General features: G+C 37.6%; 1 protein-coding gene across 1 annotated transcript in view; it reads left to right on the top strand.

Moving 5' to 3' along the window:
- The window catches only part of LOC306875654 (obscurin-like), a gene marked incomplete at its 5' end in the record, with an annotated part of 31,566 nt that extends 5,197 nt beyond the window's left edge, over nucleotides 1–26,369 (top strand). The window contains 29 exons of the mRNA XM_079426338.1: nucleotides 174–449; nucleotides 752–1,027; nucleotides 1,257–1,592; nucleotides 1,688–1,762; nucleotides 3,526–3,783; nucleotides 5,255–5,530; nucleotides 6,397–6,508; nucleotides 6,592–6,650; nucleotides 7,733–8,008; nucleotides 8,299–8,574; nucleotides 9,050–9,130; nucleotides 9,820–10,095; nucleotides 10,183–10,455; nucleotides 10,787–11,062; nucleotides 11,157–11,432; nucleotides 11,516–11,791; nucleotides 11,905–12,180; nucleotides 12,274–12,543; nucleotides 12,652–12,918; nucleotides 13,031–13,300; nucleotides 14,668–14,934; nucleotides 15,916–16,182; nucleotides 19,875–19,987; nucleotides 20,129–20,282; nucleotides 20,650–20,811; nucleotides 20,921–21,025; nucleotides 21,317–21,583; nucleotides 25,053–25,322; nucleotides 25,617–26,369. Of these exons, the coding sequence (XP_079282464.1) occupies nucleotides 174–449; nucleotides 752–1,027; nucleotides 1,257–1,592; nucleotides 1,688–1,762; nucleotides 3,526–3,783; nucleotides 5,255–5,530; nucleotides 6,397–6,508; nucleotides 6,592–6,650; nucleotides 7,733–8,008; nucleotides 8,299–8,574; nucleotides 9,050–9,130; nucleotides 9,820–10,095; nucleotides 10,183–10,455; nucleotides 10,787–11,062; nucleotides 11,157–11,432; nucleotides 11,516–11,791; nucleotides 11,905–12,180; nucleotides 12,274–12,543; nucleotides 12,652–12,918; nucleotides 13,031–13,300; nucleotides 14,668–14,934; nucleotides 15,916–16,182; nucleotides 19,875–19,987; nucleotides 20,129–20,282; nucleotides 20,650–20,811; nucleotides 20,921–21,025; nucleotides 21,317–21,583; nucleotides 25,053–25,322; nucleotides 25,617–25,627 (6,377 nt within the window). The 3' untranslated portion in view covers nucleotides 25,628–26,369. The remainder of the gene's footprint in view (nucleotides 1–173; nucleotides 450–751; nucleotides 1,028–1,256; nucleotides 1,593–1,687; nucleotides 1,763–3,525; nucleotides 3,784–5,254; nucleotides 5,531–6,396; nucleotides 6,509–6,591; nucleotides 6,651–7,732; nucleotides 8,009–8,298; nucleotides 8,575–9,049; nucleotides 9,131–9,819; nucleotides 10,096–10,182; nucleotides 10,456–10,786; nucleotides 11,063–11,156; nucleotides 11,433–11,515; nucleotides 11,792–11,904; nucleotides 12,181–12,273; nucleotides 12,544–12,651; nucleotides 12,919–13,030; nucleotides 13,301–14,667; nucleotides 14,935–15,915; nucleotides 16,183–19,874; nucleotides 19,988–20,128; nucleotides 20,283–20,649; nucleotides 20,812–20,920; nucleotides 21,026–21,316; nucleotides 21,584–25,052; nucleotides 25,323–25,616) is intronic.
- Nucleotides 26,370–26,856: the final 487 nt, after the last annotated feature.

Raw genomic sequence — 26,856 nt, 5'->3', positions numbered from 1 at the left:
TCACCATTTTTCTGCTATAGCTTTACAATTTTGGATTATCTTTTCATTAAGTCATGATGTTCTTGTATATTGAGTTATTGCATGTATAATAATAATTGCATATATCTTAAAGCAATAGGTCTTTTTAAATCTTTTTAATTCTTGATGATTCTGATATAAACCATCATCTGTAGCTGCACCGGTGAGGTTCTCAACTGTTCCTGAAGCTGAGAGGAATAAATGCATTGAAGCTGGTGGCCACTTTGAACTCCACTGTAATGTCTCAGACCCTACAGCCCAAGTCAGCTGGTTCCACAACGATACGCAGCTTCAGCCAGAGACTGGTTTGGATATTCAGTCAGAGGGAGATGTAAGGATACTGGTAGTCAATCCAGCTGAGCCCAGTCATTCTGGATTGTACCGCTGTGAATCATCTGATGACTCTGCCCAGTTCACTGTGGATATCAAAGGTGATTTATGACTTTTTGAGAATCTTGTACATCCAGTAACACATTTGCAAAACTAGATGCAAACTAACAATCAAGCTTTTTGTTGTCTGCGTCTCTTAGTAGTGCTGTTATGGACATGCCTCTCACCATTGCATCCAACTTGTTGGCAGTGATTTGATACAGATGTTACATGTTTTGTTTGCATTATTTAACTTGCTTCTTGGCAGATGGTCTGAGAAATCACAGATAGTCAGTTTAGATGACTTTTTAATAAAGGATATTAATTATGTACATTCTTTAATAATGCAACGGATCACCCTTAGACCCACCGGTGATGTTCTCAGCATTACCAGACTCAGTGAAGAACCAGCTGGTTGAAGCAGACTACTCCGCTGATTTGCACGGTGAGATCTCAGATCCAAATGCCAATGTGTGTTGTTACAAGGATGGTGTAGAGCTTGTCTCAAAAAGTCAGCCTCATATCAAATCGGAGTGTACCAGGAGGACGTTAGCTGTCAAGACAGCACAGCCCTCTAACTCTGGATGGTACGACTGTGTGAGAACGGGTGATGTCATCCAGTTTAATGTACAAGACCAAGGTGATTTTCAAATATTTGCTTCTAATCTACTTAATGTTTTTGTGTGACAACTAACAATTGTGTGCTCTATGTAGCTTTTATTTATTTTTTAAATCTCTTTAAATGTATTCTGACAATGTTACTTGTATGTCCTTGGCTTCAATGGCCATAATTGGTTCTGTCTTTCTGAGTTTAGAAAATTAGTCACTTACATTGAATAAAGCATTCCTCTGTCAATGGTCATCTGTAGTGCCACCACCAACATTTTTGGCTGATCCTGAAGTTGAGAAGACCAAATGCGTTGAAGAAATGGAACCTGTTGCACTACATTATGAAATTTCAGATACCACTCCATATTTTGTCAGCGAGACAAAAGAAGAGAAGGTCATACTTTCTCAATCTGAACCTGAATTTAAACCTGATTTGAAACTTGAATCCAAATCTGAATTTGAACCTGAATCTGAGCCTGAAGTTCACTCAGATGCATCCAGAGGAACTGCAATCATCCATACACCAGAGACATCTCTTTTGAAAGTAAACAACCAAAAGACACCAGGTGATCCCATCCCGTTTGAAATGGACCAAGGTGGTTTGCCACTTATTTGTACGCCATTCTGAATAAGGAGCATTAACATGGCTGAAGCAAGTCAGTTATTGTTTTCTTTGTGGCTTTTCTAACAGCAGAACTGTCTCACTATGAGGTGTTCAGTGGTGAGACCTATGATGACTCTGTCCAGTGCACTGTGGATATAAAAGGTGATATTGTGCTACCTCAACCCAAGCATTTAACCCAGTCCCTCTGTGTCACTAACAAGGGTGGTTTTAACTATCCAATGGTCCCCTGCATCTTGATTACCTTCCCAAAACTAATCCATGTTATCATGTCTTTATCCAACATCCAGTTGGTCTACAAACCCTTCTTCCAAACTAACACTCATTCAATAGACTTACCTATCTTCATTCTTCATTGAAGCACATTTCATTTCAACTTAAACTGTACGTCTACATTTGTCATCTTGTCCATGTGTCATTCAGAATCATCATATTGTCTTGACTGAATTATGTTACAGAGAGATGAAATACAGAATGAATATTTGAGTGAATGAAAGTTGGTGCTATGACTTCTTGTGTAATTGTGTTTTGTTTTTAATGTGTTTTAACCACTGGTTGACTTGTTTTAGACCACTATGTGATATGGTCTTCACTCTTACATTTGTACAATCTTGAAATACTCTTAAAAATTAACCAATCAATAAAACTACATCTTTAAAAGCTTTTCTGACTATGAAGACAGAAAAGAACTTCACCTTTTCTTTGTGTAAACAATTCAACTATAGAAGAGTTCCTGAGAACATCAGGAACTGAGGCTGAGATCAGATCTGAAAAAGAGAACAACAATCTCTCAGCGGAAAGATCTAGAGAAGAGATTCAGTGGGATACCGCAGTGTCTGTACCTACAACCTTCAGATTGACTGAAGAGGAACAACAGCCACAACCAATGCTACAACCACAGATACAACCAATGCTACAACCACAGCTACAGCCAATGCTACAACCAATACTAAAACCAATGCTACAGTCACAGCTACAACCAATGCTACAACCAATAGTACAACCAGAGCTACAACCAATGCTACAGCCACAGCTACAACCAATAGTACAACCAGAGCTACAACCAATGCTACAACCAATAGTACAACCAGAGCTACAACCAATGCTACAGTCACAGCTACAACCAATGCTACAACCAATAGTACAACCAGAGCTACAACCAATGCTACAACCAATAGTACAACCAGAGCTACAACCAATGCTACAGCCACAGCTACAACCAATGCTACAACCAATAGTACAACCAGAGCTACAACCAATGCTACAACCAATAGTACAACCAGAGCTACAACCACAGCTACAACCACAACTACAAACAATGCTACAACCACAGCTGCAACCAGCAAACCAGATAAATACTTCAGTTTCTGAAGATGAAGATTCAAATCACATCACAATACAAGAGAGTGACATGGATCAAGATGTCTTAGCTTTTAAGGTGGATGTTGAAGGTGATTTAAATAGTTAGCTCCCTCATTCTGCAAATAATGATGGGAGCAAAATATATGCCATTGACATTTACCACCTAACAACCATTTAACGTCATTCTTCTCTATTCGGATTCATTACTGAATCTGAATAACTCAGAAAACTTCAACTTACTGACTTAGATACAAAAACAGCTATGTTTTATAATTATTTACCTGTAGAATTCCATCACCAAATATTTACCTAACAAAGATCACCTCACTAAAGAATTCTATTGTATCATCTTGAATCTAACTTCTAGCCAAAAGCGTGTAATTTTAATATGAGTAATTAAAAAAGATACAATCCTATAGTACGATTATTGAGTGTAAAGCAATAAATAAGTGCAGTTTATTTAGCTTAGCTAACATAAAGTATACAATGTAATGTGTCATAATTGTAATACATGTCTCTTTTCATATAACTTGAAATATCCCTAGCTTCAAGGACAAATTCCACACCAGTTTGTGGATTGGATGAGAGCATTGATGCAGACTGTTCCAGTGTACTGCTAACTGAGAAATCACACCACACAATCCAAGAAAAACCTATATCCTGCCAAGAAGATGAGACAACCGTAATATTCGATAAACCAGCAACACAGAAAGAGCTCATCCAGTCATCAGAGATGTGTCTGCAAGAAGTATATGAGACTGTTACCAAGGATGAATTTGTTGTACATCAAGAGGAAGTCAAAGGTGACTCAAGATTGTTTTTAACACACCATTAATGACCAAAAGCAACTAACTTTGTCTGGCTTTTGCTTAAATGTTCTGTACTCTAGTCAACCAAATTGTTTTACACTTACACTCTTAATAGATAACTCACTATAAAACACTGCTTTGTCTCCTCAAAACTGAAGAACTTTGTCATAAAGCAGAATTCTTTACACTACCACCAGAAGATGAAGTTGTAAGACCCATTGAAGGTGATTGTCCAGTTCACTGTTACAAGGACAGACTACAGTTCTACTCTGAAAATGCATGTACGCTTGAATCAGAGGAAAGTTTGCGAAGACTGAATGTTCCAGTCATAGGCTCGAGTCAATCAGGCATAAACAACTACAAGGCAAAGGATGAAGACATAATATTTAAGGTGGATGTCAAAGGTGATTTTAAACTAGTTTAAATCCACACCGCTACATCAGTCCCAGTCATTTAATCAAAGAAAAAACAGATTAAATGAAATTACTAGATCTAAAAAAAGAACCATTTAAAGGTGCCATAGAATGCAATGCAATATTTTAAATTGTTCTCCGATATCTACATAGAAGGTATGTGGCTTAGGTAAGGGCAAAAAATCTCCAGAAACGATTTTACATGTCCATTTACAGCCCTAGGATTTCTCCCTAGAATGAAACGGTCTGTTATTGGCTTATTTGGCAGGGTCATTAATAATAATGAGCTCTGCTCTGATCGGCTGTTTCACAGTGCTGCTCAATGTTGAGCTCTGCCCTGATTGGCTGTTTCACAGTGCTGCTCAATGTTGAGCTCTGCCCTGATTGGCTGTTTCACAATGCTGCTCAATGTTGAGCTCTGCCCTGATTGGCTGTTTCACAGTGCGGCTCATCAGCAAGAAGGAAACACAGGGAGGAAAATATATATTTAAATGATTTTTCTCGCAGTTATATCATTGGGTAATTATACGGTATATAAAATGCGGGCATCAGGGAGCTGTTATTAATACGCGAGGCATTGAAACTGCTTTTGAACGCTCGGTCGATTGCGTTATAGTTTCACTTTCAATTTACATTTTTTTACATTGTTTATTTACAATACCTGCAGAGCTTCTGATGATTCGGCTGTGTAGGTTCAGCTGGCGGCTGGCCTCGAACAAGGGCGGGTTTATGCAAATGTTGGGGGCGTAGTGATCCCGACAGTCGGTGTTATGTTCTGATTTGCCTTTTTTATTCACAAGAGGAAACTATGGTGTTTGAGGCTCACTGTATGTCATTTCCATGCACAGAACTGTTATTATTTAACTATGCCAAGGTAAAGACAGTTTTTCATTCTATGGCACCTTTAATACTGATTAAATGATACTAGTAAATGATACTGATACTCAGAATATAACTTCAATGCAGTATAACTTTTCTCGTTTATTTTAAATATTACCTGTTTAGGTCAAATTATCTGCTTGCATTAAACCATATTAAATTAAACCCCTTAGCTACAGCTTTGAAATCTTCAACTATCCATGAGACTGACAGGAGCAAGTCAAATGATGGAACAGATATTGCTAATTTTCCGCAACCTGAGGTATCGAGCACAATGGAAGAGGTGTGCTGGTACAAGGAAGGTGAGGAACTTCAAGAATGCGACATTATCACCCAATCTAAGGAGATTTTCAAAGCTCTTGTTGCGAAAACAGCCGAGCCGTCTCACTCTGGAGATCATGCTTGTGAGACAGATGATGTCACCATCCAGTTTGCAGTGGACCAACCAGGTGATTCATCAGTCATCTACGCCAGCTCAATCCATCCGATTACCAAACTAACCACTTCAATCATGCAATGGTTACTAACTCTGTTGAATCTGTTGTTTGGATAAAAGCCAGACTAATAGGTTGCTGTAAGATGTTGTTACTGCGGATGAACATTTCAGTAGAGAAAATATTATTATTATTATTATTATTATTTACATTTGCCTTTCATTACAGCATCCGGAAAAGTTAAAGTAAAATAATTTTCAAAACATTAATTAGTTGACAAATTGGCATTAACAAGTTCTCAAGTATGTTTAAGGAAACGTAAAAGTAATTGTCTCATTCAGATATCTATTTAGTAATTATGGTGATTAATACAACTACAAATACTACTAATAATTTACAAAAACTGATATATTTCTTAGTGATTCTACAGGAAACCTCATCAATAACTAACAAATGTACAAAGGCAAAGGCCTGATACATACACAAGTAACACCTAAATTCATTTTTAGTATGTTTGTCTTTGATGTTTGTTGCCCATGTTTTGTCTTTGTTGTAAAATATCTATGATTTTGATTGTCTTTTACTCTTGCGCTACTAATTTTTCATCTTATATTCTGAAGTTCATGTCTGTTTTCTGTTTTCTTCCCATTTTATTGATCATTACAGTAAATCATCAATATATTCTTACAATAATTTTCATGCCGAACAGACTCTTTCATAAAACACTGAATGTTAGTCAATATTTTGACCCATTCTTGATAATCAAGCTTTGAGAAAAAAAATATAAAATGCATGTATGTTTTATAAGAAGGAAACAAATAATATAAAAGTAAATGTGTCTGTACAAAATTGTCTGTAGCTCCACCTGTGACGTTCTCCAGTGTCCCTGAGGCTCAACGGACCATATGCATTGAGTCAGGAAGACCCTTTAAACTACATTGCGAAGTCTCAGATCCTTGTGCACAAGTCTGGTGGTACAAAGACGGGAATGAGGTACTTCCTCAAGATGGTATGGTTACTGTGTATGAGGAAGCCATGAGAACACTCTCTGTGCAAAGTGCTGAATTATGTCACAGTGGAAAATACAGCTGCCAGACAAACAATGACGCCATCTCATTCCATGTGGAAATAAAAGGTGATTTGAAGTTTTCTTTCATGAAGACACCACATGAGATGTGTGTAAACTGAGCAAATCAAGCAATCTCCTTTATAACTATGTATTGTGGTTATAAGAAGTAGAAGGCAAATACTTTATCCCTTAAAAGTAGTGTTTACTGATTGTCACTCAAGCACATGCATTCATAAATAGGAAAAAAAAAACTTAATAGCCAGTGATCTCCCTCTCTATGCTAGGGATGGGCGATATGACCAAAATCTTATTTCACGATAAGAAAAAAATCCCAGATAACTATATTAATACATAATAATTTTTGTTATCTTATTATTCTAATTTGTTAAAAATAAGAAGCAAATTACAAACAATAGGACAAATATAACAAAGGTGCAAGTTAAAATAAGTTTTTCAGGTACAGTAAATTTATTTAATGTGTAGTAATAAATACTATAGAAACTGAATAATCAAATAAAAAAAAAAAACTGCATAGTCTTCACTGTATTAATTAAATATAAATGTATTCTTATTAAAGCTACAAAAGAGCTGTAAGTTATTTTCTTTTTTCTCAGATTTATATTAGGCTGCTGTCACTTTAAGACCAAATGCACGGCTCCAATATAATGACATACATGCAGTTTCCTCTCAGCTGTCTACATTCACTTAAGAAATAAGCAATTGTGTTTACGTGAACATTTGACATAATTGTGTGCGTATTTGACCATTCAAGTGCAATAAGATATGAAAGAGAGCGGAATTTGCAATCGCATGCTATCTGAGAGGCAGCTTTCTGTGCGTGCGCTTCAGCTCTGTCAGTCAATGCGTGTCCACTGCAATGAGTTCTTTTTCACAGTTTATTCTGTTTAATAACTATATTTAACATCATGCACGTCTCGAATTCTTGATCGCATGGAGCACACCATCTGAGAGAGGTGGCTTTCTCTGTGCGTGCTTTGCAGGTGTGTCAGTCAGTGCAAACACAAATAGCATAATATACACAATACTAGAGTTAAGTATCTAAAGATAGACCATTTATACTGTACCATCGCCACAATATATAGTGTCATAACGCCCAACCCTACTTTATGCCATTCACACCTTTGTAGCTCCATCACTGAAGTTCATTCCAATTTCAGAAGTGGAGAAGAGCAAGTCCACTGAAGTAGACTCCCCAAATGTTCTGAAATGTGATCTATCAGACACTACCACTGAGGTGCTCTGTTGCAAAGATGGTAGAGAGCTGGCCCCAAACCCTGGGCTCAATTTCCAAACAGATGGAAATATGAGGAAACTAACTGTTCAATCAGCAGAAGTGTCTGATTCTGGAAGCAACACCTGTCATGCTCCAGGTGAAACTGTATCATTCAAGGTGGACGCTCAAGGTGATTTTCACAACACTACCACACAATTAACTATTGTTTCATGGCACACTAGATATTTCTTTCATTTCTAATCACTCCCTGTTGAGAAACGTACCTCATGTAACGTCTTTACCATCCATCAAAACCCTGTTTCTCTCACTTCTTGATAACGTAATAGCACACCCTGTGACTAACACATTTGTAGGTTAAGACTGCCTAATTGTCTTTTGAAAGATTTGTAAATTCATGTTTTTTGGCGAAAATTAATTTGTCAATAATCTACCTTTTTTTAATTTTCCAAATTTTCATAGCACACCCTGTTAGGTTCTCAGCACTTCCAGAAATTGCGAGGAACAAGTTTATCGAAGCAGGCTGTCCCATTATACTTCAGTGTGAAATCTCAGACCCTACCGCCCAAGTTTCCTGGCTCAAAGATGGAGTCGAACTCCTACAAGACAGTGGACTTGACATCCAGTCAGAGGGCTCTATGAGGAGAATGATCATCCAATCAGCTGAGCTCAAAAACTCAGGCGTGTACAGCTGTGAGGCTGTAGATGATCGCATAGCATTCAAGGTGGATGTTGCAGGTGATTTTGAGTCTACATACTTTCTCAAAACCACTAACAATGTGTCAAATAACGCTTCATCCACTAAATGCTGTTTGCCCTTATCAGAGTTTAACAAATTAAACATTCATAACCAAACAATCAAAGACCCTCTTGTTAATCACTAAAATGATCTCCTCGCCACTTTTGCTGATACAAACTGTAAAAAGGATTATAAAGGTTTTTGAACATCTTCCGAATCACTTATTAGATAATGTCACCTAATAAAGACATGCTCATTAACTTATTTGCTCAGAAAAAAACGCTTCAGAAATACAGTAGCAAATAACATGAGATACAAATTCATGATATACACTTGGAATCAGCAAAATGTCTCATTCATTAGCCATAAGTAAGTTTTAATCTTTTTCATAATTTCATTTCATTAGTTTTCATATCTTTCTCAGAAAGGCTTTTTGGTAATTCTATGAATTTGACTGAACAAAAATCCTCTTAGCTCCACCAGCGATGTTCTCAGCTGTTCCTGAGATTGAGAAGAACAAGTCCGTTGAAGCAGGCTGGCCAATTATTCTCCAATGTGAGATATCTGATCCTACAGTCCTGGTCCAATGGTACAAGGATGGATTACAGCTCCTACCTCAATCTGGGGTTTACATCCAATCACAGCACACCATGAGGACACTGGTTATCCAATCAGCAAATGTATCCCACTCTGGGTTTTACAGCTGTAATACTGCTGATGATATCAGCGAATTTTTTGTGGATGTTAAAGGTGACACAAATATCCAAAGTATTCTGTTATATAACTAACAAATACATCCTTTTGTAGAGTTCCGTTTTCATTGGGTGAAAGCATTCTTCTCTACCTTTCAACAGATCCATTCTTGCTGCTTTATGGGCTCCTTAACCATTTCCCTAATGCAGGAATATATCTGAAGCTTCACAAGTTTGTTTGCAGCATTTCCACCAACTACTACTATTCTTAAATGCTATTTAACCAGCATCTTATTTCTCTTTATTTTTAAAGAAACCATGTATGCTGGGCAAGCATGTAACCTGTATTATCTGTGCTTAACAGCACTTCATTCTCACAAAGCTTTCATTAACTGTATTTGTTTTACATTTGGCTTTTAGAGTGGAGAACGTTTTAAAGGGCTGCCCATGCAATCATCATCAGTGCTTGAATTGCATGCTTCACGTCATACTTGTGTGACAAATTAAATGCAGCACAACATAAAACTAAGGTCCATTTCCTTTTCATTGCAGCACCTCCTGTGACATTTGCCTATGTAGCAGAAGATGATCTGCACAGAAATATTGTGGAACAAGACAATCTACTCCTTTGCTGTCAAGTGTCCAGGTCAGATGCTACTGCACAATGGTACAAGGATGGAGTAGAGCTAAAGCCAAGTGACAACGTTCTCATAGAGGCAGAAAATATTATACGAAGACTGATCGTCCTGTCAGCTCAACTCTCAGATTTTGGGACGTACACCTGTCGTGCTGGAGATAGTGCATTAACATTTAAAGTTAACGTAAGAGGTGAGTAAATATGTCTATATTCATACCAACAACTCAAAATCTGATCACATTTACAATGCTGTGTAACTATTTTCTTTTGTTTCACAGAACCTCCAGTGATGATTGTATATCCTAAGGAAGATGTCCACCTTGATCGCTATGTTCCCGAAGAAATTGTCCTCAGCTGTGAGCTTTCACGGCCAAATGGAAAGGTGACATGGTTCAAGGATGGACAGAAACTACAGGAGAGTGAAAACATAAAGCTAAAGTCAGAGGGCCCGTACAGACGACTAAAAATTCTGCGCAGTGGTGTTGAGGACTCCGGAGAATATGTCTGTGACACAGCTGATGATTCAATATTCTTCAATCTAAACATTAAAGGTATAAAATTTAGGTTTAAAATGTATTGCATGTGTCAGTGCCGATATCTTATTGGTTAGTGCGCCGACATATAACACAACTGTGCTCACAGCGACCCGAGTTCGATTCCCATCTTTAGGTCCTTTGCCAATCCCAAAATATATTACATGTAGAGATTTCTGATATCAGCCAGAGGGAAAGTTGTTGCAGCAGATCAGATCAAGATATTCAGTTGGCTAACAGATTACGAAGACTTTTTTTTTTTATCTTGGAATGCTAAAAATGAAATTGATGAATTTGCAGGAACAGGCGTTCAAAAAGTAAATAAGGTGTTTATCATGTTTCCCTACAGAACCACTGGTGCGCATAGTTTCTCCAAGCCAGTCCCAAATGGAACTTTGCCAACAGACTTCTGAGAGGATGGTCCTGAGCTGTGAAATCTCTAGACCAAACGCCACTGTACGTTGGTATCGAGATGGACTTGAAGTGGAGGAGAGTGACAGCCTAATTCTGGAGGTTGATGGTGTCTATAGGAGACTTATTATCCCAAAACCTACCGTCAAAGACTCTGCAGAATATGTCTGTGACACTGCTGATGACTCAGTGACCTTCTTTGTAAACATCGCAGGTGTGTCAAAGACCCTCTATTTAATAATCCATAATAATAATAATAAAACAGCTTCAGTTCTCACTGTCTATAATGACTTTATTTCTTCACGCAGAGCCACCAGTTAGATTTATTCGGCCAAGGAAAATGGCCTACGGAGTAGAGAAACTTGTTGGAGACATTGTGGTTCTTGAATGTGAAGTTTCTAGACCAAATGCTGAAGTTAGTTGGAAGAAGGATGCAGAAGAGATTGAGGAGAACAGCAACATAACTATCACAGAGGATGGCACAAGTCGACAATTAACCATTCACTCTGCAGCTCTTGAAGATGCAGGGCAATATATCTGCGATGCTAGAGATGATGTGATGGATTTCCTAGTGAAAATCAAAGGTACATTTCTGTGATAAGCAGATTAAAATGCTTTGAAGAATCCATCACTGCAACTAACTAAGATTTTACCCTCTTTCTTCTAGATCCACCACTAAAAATTATGCGGAATGCTGACATAGAAACAAAACGCAGATTTGTAGTATCTGATGCCATTGTGTTAAAATGTGAGATCTCAAGACCAAATGGGGTGGTCAGGTGGCTTAAAGACAATGAGAAGATTGAGGGAAATGAGCATTTCATCTGTGAAGAGGAAGGGACATTCAGATCCCTGATTGTCCTGAGCGCCGAGTTGAAGGACTCAGGGGAGTACATATGTGATGCACAAGATGATAAAGTCGTCTTCAGTGTTACAGTAGAAGGTACTGCTTGTTAAAAGGCAATGTAAACAATGAAAAACACTTCATTCACCAAGATTTTTGCACAAATATTTTTGACAGTGTACTTTAAAAAATAACTAATTATTTTTGCTCAGAGGCTCCAGTGTCCATTGTTGGAAATTCAGAGAAGCCTGAACACCACATTTTAATGGCAGGAGATGAGCTGTTCCTGGAATGTGAGGTATCTCGAGTAAATGCTATAGTCCAGTGGTACTTCAATGGGCGTTTACTGCAAGAGGATTCACGGACACACATTGAAAGCAGAGACACAACGAGAAAGCTTGTGATATCAGGACTTCAGACATCCGACTCTGGAGAGTATCTTTGCGATGCCATTGATGACAAGATGATAACTAAACTAACAGTTCAAGGTAAATTTACCAGTAGCATAGCCAAGAAAACACCATTTCAAACGTGTCAGTTAAAACACTGTGCATACAATCAGTAATTTTTTTTTTCCATAGAACCACCATTCAAATTCATCAAAAAGGATGAAAGAACAAATATTTCAGCCTATGAAGAAGACAGTGTGACACTACGTGCCACTGTTAACAGGGTCAATGCCCCACTTAAATGGCAGAGAGGCCGTGATCCAGTTAGAGGTGATCGTTTCCACACAACAAGTGATGGTAACACCCACTACCTCACTATTAACCCACTTAAGAGAAGTGATACTGGAGAATACATGTGTCATGTGGGATCTGACGAAATGCATTTCAGTGTCCATGTTAAAGGTAAGACCAGGGAATGGGTTGTGAAATTTTACAACTCTACAAAGTGTTATATGTGACTGCTTATAAAAGATCTCTAGTAAAATGTTGTCTACATTGTATCCTAATCAGCAATGAAGGTGAAATTCTCCAAACCACTAGAAAACGTAGTGGGACTCAAAGGTAGTGATGTGGTTTTAAAATGTGAACTGTACAAGTCAAAAGGAGATGTTCAGTGGCTTAAGGGCAGCCAAGAGATTGCACCAAACAGACATTTTACAATCAGAGCTGAGGGTCGAGTGCGAAGCCTGACAATACATGATGTCACAGAAGATGATGCAGGAGAGTATGCTTGTGAATCTAAAGATGAAAGGACATCAGCAACTGTAGTGGTGAACAGTAAGTTAAATTCTACCAAAAGACTTCCGTTAATCTACATAAAGCTTGACCTGAAATTATGAATGAATCTCATATTAATTTAGTGCCAATTTCCTTCTCTTCTTGTCCCAAGTTCCTCGCATTGTGGAGTTTATTGCAGAGCTACACAACATAACTGTCATGGAAGGAGAAGACGCAACATTTAAGTGTGTGGTATCTCCAGAGGATGCAAAGTTGGCCTGGTTTAAGAATGGCCAGCCAATTTCATCAAATGAGAAGTTCAACATCTCAAGTAATGGATTATGCCACATGCTGCATATAAACAACTGCCAAGTCTCAGATAGCTGCAAGTTGACAGCCGAGGCTGAAGGTGTGATTTCCAGAGCTATCCTACAGGTCCAAGGTAGAATACCATCCATTTTTATTTGACTTCTCTACTTGATTTTCGATTGCTTACAAATCAATCAGAATGTGATTTATGAACATGTATTCTTAGTATCAACCTATGCAGTAACCAATTAACTAATGGGTATTTTTCTACAATTGTCTTCAAAATAATATTTGGAATGCAGAAAATTGTATATTTTAGGAGCCAGTGCAGGGCCCGCATTCCTAAAGATTCTAAGAATCCTTTTAGAGAGCTCCTAATTTATCTTAAAAATTAGACGGAGTCTTAGCTTAAAAGTGATTCAGGACCAATTTGAGAGCAACTCTGAGCAAGGAAAAGACAAACACTTTTCTCTTAGTGAGGAGGCGGGGCTGACCCCGTTGCTAGCTATGGCACAGTCTTTTGAAGACTGTGATTGGTTGGTTGTCCAAGAAGGAAATAAAAGAGCGCTTTTAAGACTAGGGTTTATTATAAGCCTTCAATTTGAAATTACAGGCGTAATTTTGCCTGTTTTACCGTACTCTCTCTCACACACACACACACACACACACACACACATATTATATATGTATATATATTCTTTATTTTTTATTTACCACGCTGTCATACTTAACGTATTTTATAGGAAACGAACAACGACATAATAAGTGCTGTAACAGACCAAATATGTTAATGTAGTGATTTGTCCATTTCTGGCACTATGGCATTTCAGCACGGTGTCGGAGATGTTAGCATGTCTTTAATAAGATCGGTCACAAACATGATAATGTGTAGCGTATTATTACATCACTGTCATGCCTTGTGTGCAACATTTCTTCTCCCTCTTCATGTTTGGTCCATTTTCTCCACTGCTAAATAAACTCTTAAGCCGCTTAAAAGTCCTCGTCCGTACTCCTAACAATTTTGGACTTTAAGACCTCTTTTAAGGGTTAAGATACTTTCTGAATGACTTTTTTTCTTTACTAGGATCTTTTCTTTAATTTTAAGAGGAAACACCCACATTTCTAAGAATTTTCTTAGTGCTAAGAGTTGCTCCTAGTAACAAAATTCGAAGATTTTTCATGAATACGGGCCCAAGTCTTTAATGCCATGTCAACATGTTTGAGTTTAATAATGACCCTTTCAGACATGCCTGAATTGTTGAAAAGGTGCTTATGATGGCTTGTGCTTAACAGCTTCTCCAGTTAGAATTCCACTCTTAACTGACAGAGACAAGTGTTACTACAGCACATCGCAATGTAGAATGAGGAGCTATACTCCAAGCACATTAAATAATGTCATTCTCATTGGCTCTGCTCATTGGTTTTCAAATAGAAAGACTTTTCTAAAGTGTTAAAATGCTATGGGAAAATATCTTATCATTTAACCTTATCTGTATTCAGAGGCACAGGTGCTTTTCACAAAGAGCATGGACCCAGTGGTTGCAGAAGAGTTTGGTGAGGCAACACTTGAGGTGGAGGTCAGCCTTGAGACTGCAGAGGTGCAGTGGATGAGACAAGGAGTGGTTATACATCCAGGGTCCAAATTCACCCTGAAGCAGAATCGCCAAAAACGTTCTCTAACAATCCACAAACTCACCCTTTCAGACAGAGGCATCTACAGCTGTGAAACACTTCATGACCGCACACAAGCCAAACTCACCGTGGAACGTAAGTCTGCACTGCTGCTTTCTTTCTCACTATGTGCTGTTGTTAGCATTTCTTTATGGTGATGGTCCCTCATTACTGCCCGTTGCGATGTTGTTGTCTTAAACAAACTGAATCAGGTGACCAAGAGTAATGCGAGCAGAAGGCAGCTACTTTAGTGACACTTGTTCCACGGTTTGACAGCAGCAAACAGGTGACTGGCAAACTACTCACTGAGTCCTGGGCAACAGCTTTCTGTATTGACATTAGATCAGAAGAGTTATGATAATTTTATTAAGCATGCTGAGAACTGGATCAAGAGCTGGTAAAAGGTCCTGCCTAAGTAACCTTTTAATTCCTCTTAGTTGCCTGTGAAACACAGATATTATGAGAGGAGGATAAAAGTTTCATGTGGCTGTACTCACAACTGATTTCCATTGCCTTCAATACACTTATTAGCCAGTCTTATTTCAAACCTACCATACAAGATCTTCAATATCTCTCAAAGTAACTTTAAGACAAAATGTATTTACTCTTTAGAAAACAAGCAATTAATTACCAATGATGTACATTAATTTCACAAATGAGCAAGTGATGAGAGAAAGTCTGCACTTTGGCTGTTCCTGGCAGCAACTATGAATCTGGATCTGTTTTCATTGCAGCTAAATTTATGCACTGGCCTTCAAAATCTAGGGTGGTGTCACCAACTCTCTAAAATAAACCCCTCTTTTCCACGGGGAATGCCTGTCTGCCTGTCTGTTTTGGAAAACTTAAAAAAAAAATGTTGGCATAGCCCTGATTGAAGGCAGGATTTAGTGTATTGCTAACACCAAGCGGACAAAACCGTGCCAACTAATTCAACAACTGTTGCTCTATTTTTTCTCTTTATTACCTTTAGCTTTCATCTTAATCTCTCTTTCTCTTCCAAACAATTCTCTGATATCAAATTGCATCACCATTGAAAAATACTTTTTTTGCCTTTAACAACCTGTGCTTCTCACGCAGCAAGAAAAATCAAGATTCTGAAAGAACTAACTGAGATCCAGACTTACGAACGAGAGACGGCTTCTTTTGAGGCGGAGCTATCACATGGCAATGTGGATGGTGCGTGGCAGAAGGATGGGCACATTCTCAAAAACAACAACCGCTTGCGTATGACTGCAAAAGGACGAGTACACAGCCTAACCATCTCCAACCTGACCTTGGATGACACTGGCACCTACATATTCTCTGTTGAGAACATCAGATCACTAGCAAGATTGGAAGTTAAAGGTATTGTGCAAATTAAAAAAAACAACAACTATTTTTTATAGCAGAAACATAAAGGGGCAGCTCACCCCAAAAGGAAAGTTAAGTCATTACTTAGATTATTTACCAGGTGTTGTTCTAATGCTGTATGCCCACAAAAGGAGAAACGTTCAAAAATGTTTTCATACTGTAATGGCAGTGAAAAGCAACCAGCTACAAACTTGATCACAAAATGATCCCATGCAACTTGTTCTTTCTTCTCTGTAGTAAATATATTTGTTGTGTTCCAGTTGTAGCAACAACAAAATTAGTTTCCATATTCACATCATCAGCTTTCATTCTGACTGTCATCTGACAACTGCAGTTCGGGCCTGGAGATACCTCAGAGTAGGAAGTACACAGATACTTTTTTTTTTTCTAGGTGTTGTGGTTTGTGTAGGGTTTTTATTAATCTTGATTTATCATGATTTATGTCATTATGTGGATAAGCCTGAGCAGAAAGTTTTTCAGACCACGAAAGTTTTCCTTTCGTGGTCTGAAAAAGAAAGAGGTGCATACTGCTTTAGAATAACACCAGGGTGATCTATCCCTTTATACATGATGTACTGTAATTTTATTCACTACAAAAAATGACAACTTATATGGTTTTTAATATTGTTTAAATTAGGGCTTGGTCGACTAAAATTTTATTAGTCGCAGAAAAAATAAATAAATAAATAAATAAAAATCCACATTGGCAAAGTCGCACAGATCATAAACGGCTAGTCTATGTGGTAGAATAATACAGTACATCGGGCAGGACTTCCACACACTCACCTATCATACATCGATCTCAAATATTTAAGGTTTAAGGTTCAAAAAACACATTATTTTCCACATGCTGTACATTGTTGCTCCTCTATGCCCTGCCTTTCTGAAATGCGTTGATTTTTACAAAGTCATTGTTTGGAGAAGCGAGGCTTGCTCTGATTGGCCAGCTATTCAGTGCGTTGTGATTGGCCGAATACCTCAAGCGTGAGACGGAAATGTTACGCCCCTTACCGTATTGTGATGGCATGTCCCAGCGTGACGACACAAAAGCAATAAAACCCATTATAAACAAGGCATTTGTTGCATCCAGTGGGGACATAATTACTGATTAGAATGACTTATCGCGCCGAGTAAACATTACCATGTCTGCATTTGTGATCGGAGAAACGACAAACAACAAGCACTGCTCTACACTGCTCAAAACTCGCATTTGAATCGTCAGTGGCAAATTCTTTAAATAAGAGAACATACTTACAGGCTGTGAGTCAGAAGTGTCAGACTGTCCTTGCATAGTTGGAATTGCCCCACTTTATAGAAACAGCCTTTGTGCACAGCTGGCAGGCTACTCCCAGGTTCAGGAAATAGTCCTCCGTAAAATGCGCTGCACACACTCTAATATTTGGGTTGAACTGTTCTGGAACAGTGTTGTAAATACAACTTAACCACTGATTTCTAGTTGTGTCCTCTTTTGGAAGCCCAAACAAAGTACTTTCACAAGGAAACACAGCGTCTCCATGACATGACGCAACAATACTACAGCGAGAATAATAGTTCCGCCTTCTTTCTTTGTGTAAACATTTTGGCGGTGTTTTGCAAATCTTCCCACACAGTGACGTAGATATGTGGGGGTGTGTTTAAATGAGCCATTTTAGGTGGGCGTGGTCGAGTTTTAACTTTTATAAAGAATATTTTTTTTATGTTTTGAGACTTTTGTCTTTGCACCTTCAGGGATCTTATCTATGCACAAACAGCTTGTAACACTCCAAAGAGAAAGGAAAACTTGAAATTGCATTATATTACCCTTTTAAAGGGGTCATGAATTTGAGAAATAATATTTTCCTTGATCTTTTGACATACAAGAGCTCATTGTACTATAAAAACATCCTGTAAGATTTCAGAACTCAAATCTTCCTTGTTAGTCCAAAACCGCCTCTCCAAAAACTAAACAAAACTTCATTGAGAAAAAAAAACCCAGTCATTGCCCTCCTTGTGATCCTAACACCGCATCTACACTGGGTGTAAGCAGCGTGACTCTATGTGACTAAAGACAACAGAACCCTTTACAATCTGTTATTCTGTTTACACTAGACACCGATTGCACCAGACAGCACAATGTGGCAAATCCCAGACAGCAAACTGGTGCCTCGTTCTATTTCTGACGTGAGCACTTTCCGCATCCAGTGTAGATAGAATCACTGATTACAGTGGGTTCTATCACCTTTAGTCGCATTGCATTGAGCCAGTCATAATGTAGACACAGTGTAATGTTACAAAACCATGGATGAACATTATTTTTAAGGAATCTCCAGATCTTGCCAGTAAGACGATGTTAGCGTGTTCACTTTTATTTTGGATTTATTTTTAACTAATTATAACTAAATTATGTTTTTGATGTAAAAAATCAGAGAACATACTTTTAAAAAATGCAATTCATGACCTCTTTAATATCTTATGCAGAGTTACTTCTCAAGTAAATTCATCTTTCAAGGATTTTTTAGACACATAAATTGGAAATTTAGATTTAAAATACTCATCTGGGATTCAGTGTTAAAATACTTCCTAGTTTAAAGTGGAAGGACAACTAAAAGTATGTAATTGATAGGCTGACTTCTATTTGGCTGTGTGGCACCTTTAAACATTACTTTGTTTAAGCTGCCTGACATCAACTCCAGGTTCAACTGATGACATGAGTTCAGGGCAGGACAACTCGTATTTTGAAGGGTTATTTATTGTCAGTTTAGAAAACCTGTTTGTGAACTAGTTGTGCAGAAATGACACAAATGCTAAAGTGATTTAGCAGTTCTGTAAGATTTAGCCACTGATTTAAACCACCTGTATCCCTTTAACCACACACCTTCTCTCCAACACCCTACCGTACAAAAATGGGCACCCAAAATGATCTGAAAAACATATCCAAAATCCTTAAATAACCTATGAAGGTAATGCATATACTCATATTAACTATTAGCACCAAGGTATACAGGCTTGAAATAATCTGTATCTTGTTTCTTAATTGCTTTGGCAACAATTAACATATAAGGGGTGGTATTTGCCTACGATCAAGAAGTCATAGGAGGTAAGACGGTCCAGAGCAATGATGTAAGTCTCAAACTGGTTAAATTTCAAATGCTGATGACAGTACAATGGCATGGACAGACAGCTTTGCTACTGCTCTTACCATGTGTCAGGTTACACATATAAAAATATATGGATCACATGACCAGACTACAGCTACTGAAACATTTCAAACATTCACAAGCCTAAGGTGCCGGTGTAAGGCAATCTCTTCTATGCCAAGTCACTCAATAGGGCTTATTCTTTGGAGTCACAGAGCTGTCACAGAGGATGACAATAACGTGTAAACGCCACAACAACAAAGGACTCATCTCAAAGTCCTCTAGGCACAAAGCTGAGGTATGGTTAAACGATAAGCTCCTGTTGTACTCGACAGATTGATATGTACACAGCTGACGCATGTGATCTCAAAAAGTCAAACAGGGCAACCAGAGGTAAATTGTTAAAAATAATAAGAAATATTAACTGGCTATGAAGATCATACCCTTTCAAATTTGATCAAAATGTTTTTGCTCCTGATTTTGCCTAATAAATTATGTATATCTAACACGATTTCATGTCAAAAGAAATGTTCCGCGACAAAGGCTGACAAGACTCCTTTGCTTCCTCAGAAATTCCAGTATCAATTCTGAAAAAGCTCGAGGATATCAGGCAACCAGAAGGATCTGGTGTGACCCTTGAATGTGAGCTCTCACACCACAAAGTGGACGTCAAGTGGACAAAGGTCAAATTACATGACATCCTCAGAAAACAAAAATCTTGTTGCTGTAAATTAAAAATCATAAAAAAGTCCCAAGCCAATAACTGCTAATAATCATGTGAAACAAATTCATCAAAATGAAGGGGGGATGTCTTCTTCTTTCAGAATGAAGTTCAGCTTAAACCAGGAAAAAATCATCGCATTTACTCAATGGGAAGAAAGTGTTTCCTACAGATACTGAAGTGTGAGCTGGGAGACTCTGGTTTATATGTGTGTGATGCCGGTGATGCCACAACATTCTGTTCAGTGGATATCTATGGTGAGAACAGAAAGTCTGTTAGATTATCACTACATTAACCTGCAGATTATATACTTTCCTGATTATTTAAATAATTGATTGTGTATTTATTTATACCAAATAAATATACACAGCACACACTCATAGATTATGTAAACAAAAACTTTTATTTTGGATGCGATTAATTGTTTGACAGCACTATTTAAAACTAAATCTTAAATCTTAATCACACTGCTGAAGTAATTCACTCTAAGTATAGCATTGCCATCTACTGGTATAGAGGTGAAGTTAACAAAATTGGAAGCATTTACCCTTGCTTTGTTTTAAATGAGCAGCCTACATTATAAAATTAGGCAATGCCTTTTTATGTTTATTAACATTTCAACAGAGAGGGAGCTTGAGATACTACAAAGCTTAGAGGATCTGAATATTCAAGAAGGTCAGAATGCAGTGTTCATGTGTGAAATGTCCCTGGACGATGTGCCCGGAGAGTGGTTTAAGAATGGAGAGAAGATAAAACCAACCAGCACCATTAAGATCCGTCAGGAAGGTTATTCTTGCACCTGTTACTCAACTTTACCCTCTTCCAAAAATTAACCAGAAAATATTTAAATCATTATCTGATCATAAATTTTCTGTACCATTTTTTTCCTACTTAGGGACAAAGCACTTCCTCCTCATATGCAATGTTAAAGAAGACGATTCTGGAGAGATCAAGTTTTTTGCCAAGAATGTTGAGACTACAGCTTACCTTGAGGTGGAAGGTCTGTATTTAGTTTAAGTCAAGCATTCACTACAAATCCAAAGCTAGTCACCCCCTTTGATGACAAGTCACAGATGCTATGACATTTCAAACTGGTTTGAAATGTGGCCAACCAGACGTTGGATATTTACACTTTCCCAACGAGTGAGAAAGCAGCAATGACCAACAGCCAAAAAAAAAAAAAAGTTTTCCAATCACTGTTTCTTCTATATTTTTGGTTCTTTAATCAATTACTGCACTGTCAAGAATTAACTTAAAATTGACTTAAAACTACAACTTTTCATTTCTACAGCACTACCAGCAAACATTGCGAAACCACTTCAGGACAAGACTGCTCTGGAAAAAACCCGCGTCATAATGGACTGCACTGTGACCAATCCTCGTTGCAGCATTCGCTGGTATAAGGGACCGAATGTCATCCTGCCCTCAGAGCGCTTTGAGATCTGCAGTGAAGGGTGCTATCGAAAACTTGTGATTGAGCAGGTGTTTCTAGAAGATGAGGGCACCTACAGTGTCCAAGTTGGAAACTACACATCTTCAGCAAAACTAACTGTTGAAGGTGAGGCGGTTGAAAACTAAAAGAATTTCAAATCACATGAGCCAATATTTTATTCACAATAGAACATATATAACATGACAAATGTTTAAACTGAGAAATTCTACAATTTCATGCACAAAATGAGCTCATTTCAAATTTGATGCCTGCTACGGCACTCAAAATAGTTGGGATGGGGGCATGTTTACCATGGTGTAGCATCTCTTCTTTTTAAAACAGTTTGAATACATCTGGGCATCGAGGTTATGAGTTTCTGGAGTTTTGGTGTTGGAATTTGTTCCCATTCTTGTCTGATATAGGTTTCGAGCTGCAAATTTGTGGTCTTCTTTGATGTATTTTTCGTTTAAGGATGAACCAAATGTTCTTTATAGGTGAAAGATCTGGACTGCAGGCAGGCCAATTCAGCACCGGGACTCTTCTACTACGAAGCCATGATGTTGTAATAGCTGCAGTATGTGGTTTTGTATTGTCCTGCTGAAATACACAAGGCCCTCCATGAAATAGATGTCATCTGGAGGGGAGCATATGTTGCTCTAAAACCTTTATATACCTTTCAGCATTCATAGTGTCATCCAAAATATGCAAGCTGCCCATACCATATGCACTTATGCACCCCCATACCAACAAAGATGCTGGCTATTGAACTGAACGCTGATAACACGCTGGAAGTTCTCCCTCCTCTTTAGCCCGGAGGACACAGTGTCCGTGATTTCCAACAAGAATGTCAAATTTGGACTCGTCTGACCATAGAACACTTTTCCACTTTGAAACAGTCCATTTTAAATGAGCCTTGGCCCACAGGACACGACGGCGCTTCTGGATAATGTTCACATTTGGTTTCCTTTTTGCATGATAGAGCTTTAGTTGGCATCTGCAGATGGCACAGCGCATTGTGTTTACCAACAGTGGTTTCTGGAAGTATTCCTGGGCCCATTTAGTAATGTCAATGGCAGAATCATGCGGGTGAATAATGCAGTGTCGTCTGAGGGCCCGAAGACCACAGGCATCCAACAAAGGTCTTCGGCCTTGTCCCATGTGCACAGAGATTTCTCCAGTTTCTCTGAAACTTTTGATGATGTTATGCACTGTAGATGATGAGATTTGCAAAGCCTTTGCAAATTGACGTTGAGGAACGTTGTTTTTAAAAGTATTCCACAATCTTTTTACATACTCTTTCACAGATTGGAGAGACTCTTTACAACATTTCTTGCTTTTTCAGCCCTTTGTTGCTCCCATGCCAACTTTGCCAACTGAGACCTGTAGCAGGCATCAAATTTGAAATGAGCTCATTTAGTGGATAAAAGTGTAAAATTTCTCAGTTTAAACATTTATGTTCTCTATGTTCTATTGTGAATAAAATATTGGCTCATGTGATTTGAAAGTCTTTTAGTTTTCATTTTATTCAAATTTAAAAAATGTCCCAACATTTCCAGAATTCGGGTTGTGTGTGTATATTATTTAGAGATTATGTAGAGATATTATTTGCAAAACAGATAACTATCATGATTTAAAAAAATCATGTTTTTAATTATCAAGTTTTGTTGTGTTAGCTGTATTTTTTTAGTTATTTTTACCTAATCAAAATAACACAACTGCAGTTTGATTGAGATTACTTGGAATGCACAATGAAAAAAACATGATTTGTTTGTTTGTGTGTGTGTGTGTGTGTGTGTGTACCTACTTAACCATATTTTGGGGACAAATTTGTACCCAAAAGTGAGGTAAACCTGACAAAATCTCCAAAAACCTCCCTTTGGGGACGTCCTCATTTGTAAAACGGGTTTAAAAAGAAACTAAACAAAGTTTTTTTTTTAAATTGTAAAAATGCAGAAAGTCTCCTGTGAGGGCTAAATTTAGGTGTAGGGTTGGTGTAGGACAATAGCACATACAGTTTGTACAGTATAAAAACCATAACGCCTATGGAATGTCCCCATTTAGATAGCTAAGTAAACGTGTGTGTGTGTGTGTGTGTGTGTGTGTGTGTGTGTGTGTATGTGTGTGTGTGTGCATGTTTATGTGGTTTATGAGGACACAAATTTGTATAATGACATGGGTATGACAGAGGTATTACAATATGAAGGTGGTTTATGAGGACACTGCCTATGTCCCCGTAATTCAAAAGGCTTAAAAAACATACTAAATGGTGTTTTTTTTGAAAATCTAAAAATGCACAAAGTTTCCTGTGAGGGCTAAGTTTAGGTGTAGGGTTGGTGTAGGGCAATAGCACACATAGTTTGTTCAGTATAAAAACCATTATGCCTATGGAGAGTCCCCATAAACCACAAAAACCAGCATGTGTGTGTGTGTGTGTGTGTGTGTGTGTGTGTGTGTGTGTGTGTGTGTGTGTGTGTGTGTGTGTGTGTGTGTGTGTGTGTATTAAAAAATCTGTGATGTGACATTACATTCATTTGATTGTGGGAACGTAAATGGAAAGTTAATGTAAAAGTTATAGCCTAATACATTTTAATTAGGAATAGGGCCTACCTATAGGAAGAGCTTATGGCAAAGATTTCAAAACAATATTTATCCATCTTTTGTACATTACATTATAATGTTTTGAATCAAAACCTTGCATATAAACCAACATCATCAAATTATTGAGGACATTATTTCAATAGTGCTGCATCCATAACGTACACAAATAATATATCAACAAAACCTTAAATATATGCTATATGTCTAATGACAATAATCTTCTCGGATGTTGCAACAACTTAAACCAACCAATCACTTCCCTATTAGGTGGGACGTTCTTAATTAAAACCAAACGCGTTATGAAACCTTGTCTCACAACACCTAATCTCATGAGAAATTACCTAATTGTCTTGATAATCGATCGTTTATTCGACGCCAAATACAAATGCTTTTTAACATGTTTCATAGCAAAATTACCAAAGCAATTTGTGCATTTCTAAGTACTTTAGACGAATAAATCTCTGGCCCGCTTTAGCCGTTCAATTGACCCTCAGCCACCTGTCACTCAACCAGGCCCCAGAAGTTCTCTGCAGACTGTGGTTACTAGAATTAACTGGCAGATGGCGATGTCTCCCTTTTACACATACAGTACCTATACGCTTGCTGAAGAATTAATATAACTGCAAAATAATATATCAGAGTACCACAAAAAGTGAGGTGATTTCATTAATTAGCCTAAAATCTCATTCAAAACATATCTGCCAAGCTCTTAGAAATCTCAGATTCATATTTATGTTGGTTTCATACATTAAAAAACATCTACAATTTTCAAACAATGTCAAATAATACACAGTGCACATATATGTCATGACGTGTCGTTAGTATGATTTTTAAAAATTTTATTGTGAAATATTGACTTTGAAATATTCGTAGTGTTATACCGGAACCGCTTCTTTTTCTTTTAATAAATAATCATTTTAAAAAAACATTGCATTTACAGTATATAGCTGAGACAATTTAACATGCCTATGGTTTGGCCCTTCTTTTGTTGAAATAGCTCAGTCAGTCCTAATGGTGAGAGAGCTGCAGGATGTGGATGTGACGCCTCCTGGAGATGCATGCTTTGAATGTGAAGTCTCTTTGCCTGTGGCCAAGGCACCTACCTGGACCCTGAACGGGGAGACGCTGCATCCTGGTCCTAATGTTGTGGTGGAGAAAATGGGAACCATTCATAGGCTCACTCTCAAACAAACATCCGAAGACATGAGTGGCACAGTGTGCTTCATCACAGGGAGAGTCAAAAGCACTGCACACCTGCAAATCATAAGTAAGTCATATATTTTGTTATAGTAGATATAACGCACATTTATATACTGCCAAGTAAAAGTTTACAATACAGTATGTGCTTATATACTGTAAATATATATTGTATCATTACCTTTAGTCCAAATACGAGACGTTTTTGATGCCTATTCTTAGACATGGAGTCTGGACTTGTTTTAATAAGAACTTGATACACACTAATAGCTTGGGCCATGTGATTTACAGTGGTATCCAGCAGAGGGTAAGGGTTTATCAAGTGATTGCTGACTTATTAATCTTTTCTTTTTCTTTTTGGCAGGTAACCACTGAGAAACAACACATAAGCACTTACAGTGCATAATACTCAACTACGACACTATTTAAATACAAAATTACCAAATGAAATGAAACTTTTAACTGTTTTAATGTGTCTGAAAGAGAGAGGTCTATCATTTATTTGAAATGCAAATTGAAAATCTTTGTAATGCTATGTTTTACACATTATATCCTGCTCTACATGGTTTACCATTCATTACATAATCATTTTTAAGTTTTTCTAAATTTACAATCAAACACATTGTGCTTTATAGGCTACACAAAATGAACAACACCAGGCCAGACACCCAGACATATAATTCAGCCATGTTGTTACGGCTTAAATTTCTTGCACAAGTAATTTGGTATTTACTTTAATTTGTGTACTATTGTATATCCTTGTATAGATATCCTTTGTGTTGTTTTTTTAATTCCTGTTTTGTGGGATGCAGATTAATGTGAGGTTAAGGCGAAATAAAAATGTGCAGGGCCAAAGATGATCAAAAGAGGGTTTGGGACGGAAAGTAACTTCAGCATATATAACAAAGACACTGCATTCAAGAATACAGACTTTTTAAAAAGTAGGGAAACATTTGCAAATAAATGAAAATGGTTTTGATAGTTGTAGTTGTTTGCTTCTGTTGTAATCAGAAGGTATGTCACAATTCTTGCCTTTTACTTAAGTATCCGGATAAAGTGCTGCAATTTTCCCTTGTTAAGCAATATCGTCGAATAAAATTTGAAAACTAATTTTCTTGAGGAGTGTTCTATCGTCTCTTTTTTAGTGAACTGTCAATACTGTACACAGACAAAATGTCCCAAGATCAACACTGCCATGTACTGGTACTGCAAACCAGAAAGGAAAGTTACATACATCACTTAAATTCTCTTTATTTACCTACCTTCGCCCTGTTCCAAACCGATCGGCCTATGACTTTCTTAAACTTCTCTATATTTTACCAGTGCATCTAGTGTGTTACAGAAAAAAAATGATGATAATAATAAGTCATTGTGGTTAAGTTATTTGTAATGGTTTGTAGCTTAACAGGTCACAAACACCAGGAAATGTTTACTTGCTTTGTCTTAATTTTGTACCCAACCTCTATAACCATTGAACTCCATTGTCTGAATCATAACACCTAAATTAATGTTTTGTTTGTTGGATAGTTTATTAATTACATACTACATACCACATCCCAGAACCCTAGTTTTAGAAGCAGTTTTGTAAAAAGTCTAAGGGGAAA

Source organism: Barbus barbus (genome assembly GCF_936440315.1).
Source record: "Barbus barbus genome assembly, chromosome: 10".
Taxonomy (NCBI): Eukaryota; Metazoa; Chordata; class Actinopteri; order Cypriniformes; family Cyprinidae; genus Barbus; species Barbus barbus.
Note: the sequence above shows the minus strand (reverse complement) of the source record. Positions and strands in the feature narration are given on the sequence as shown.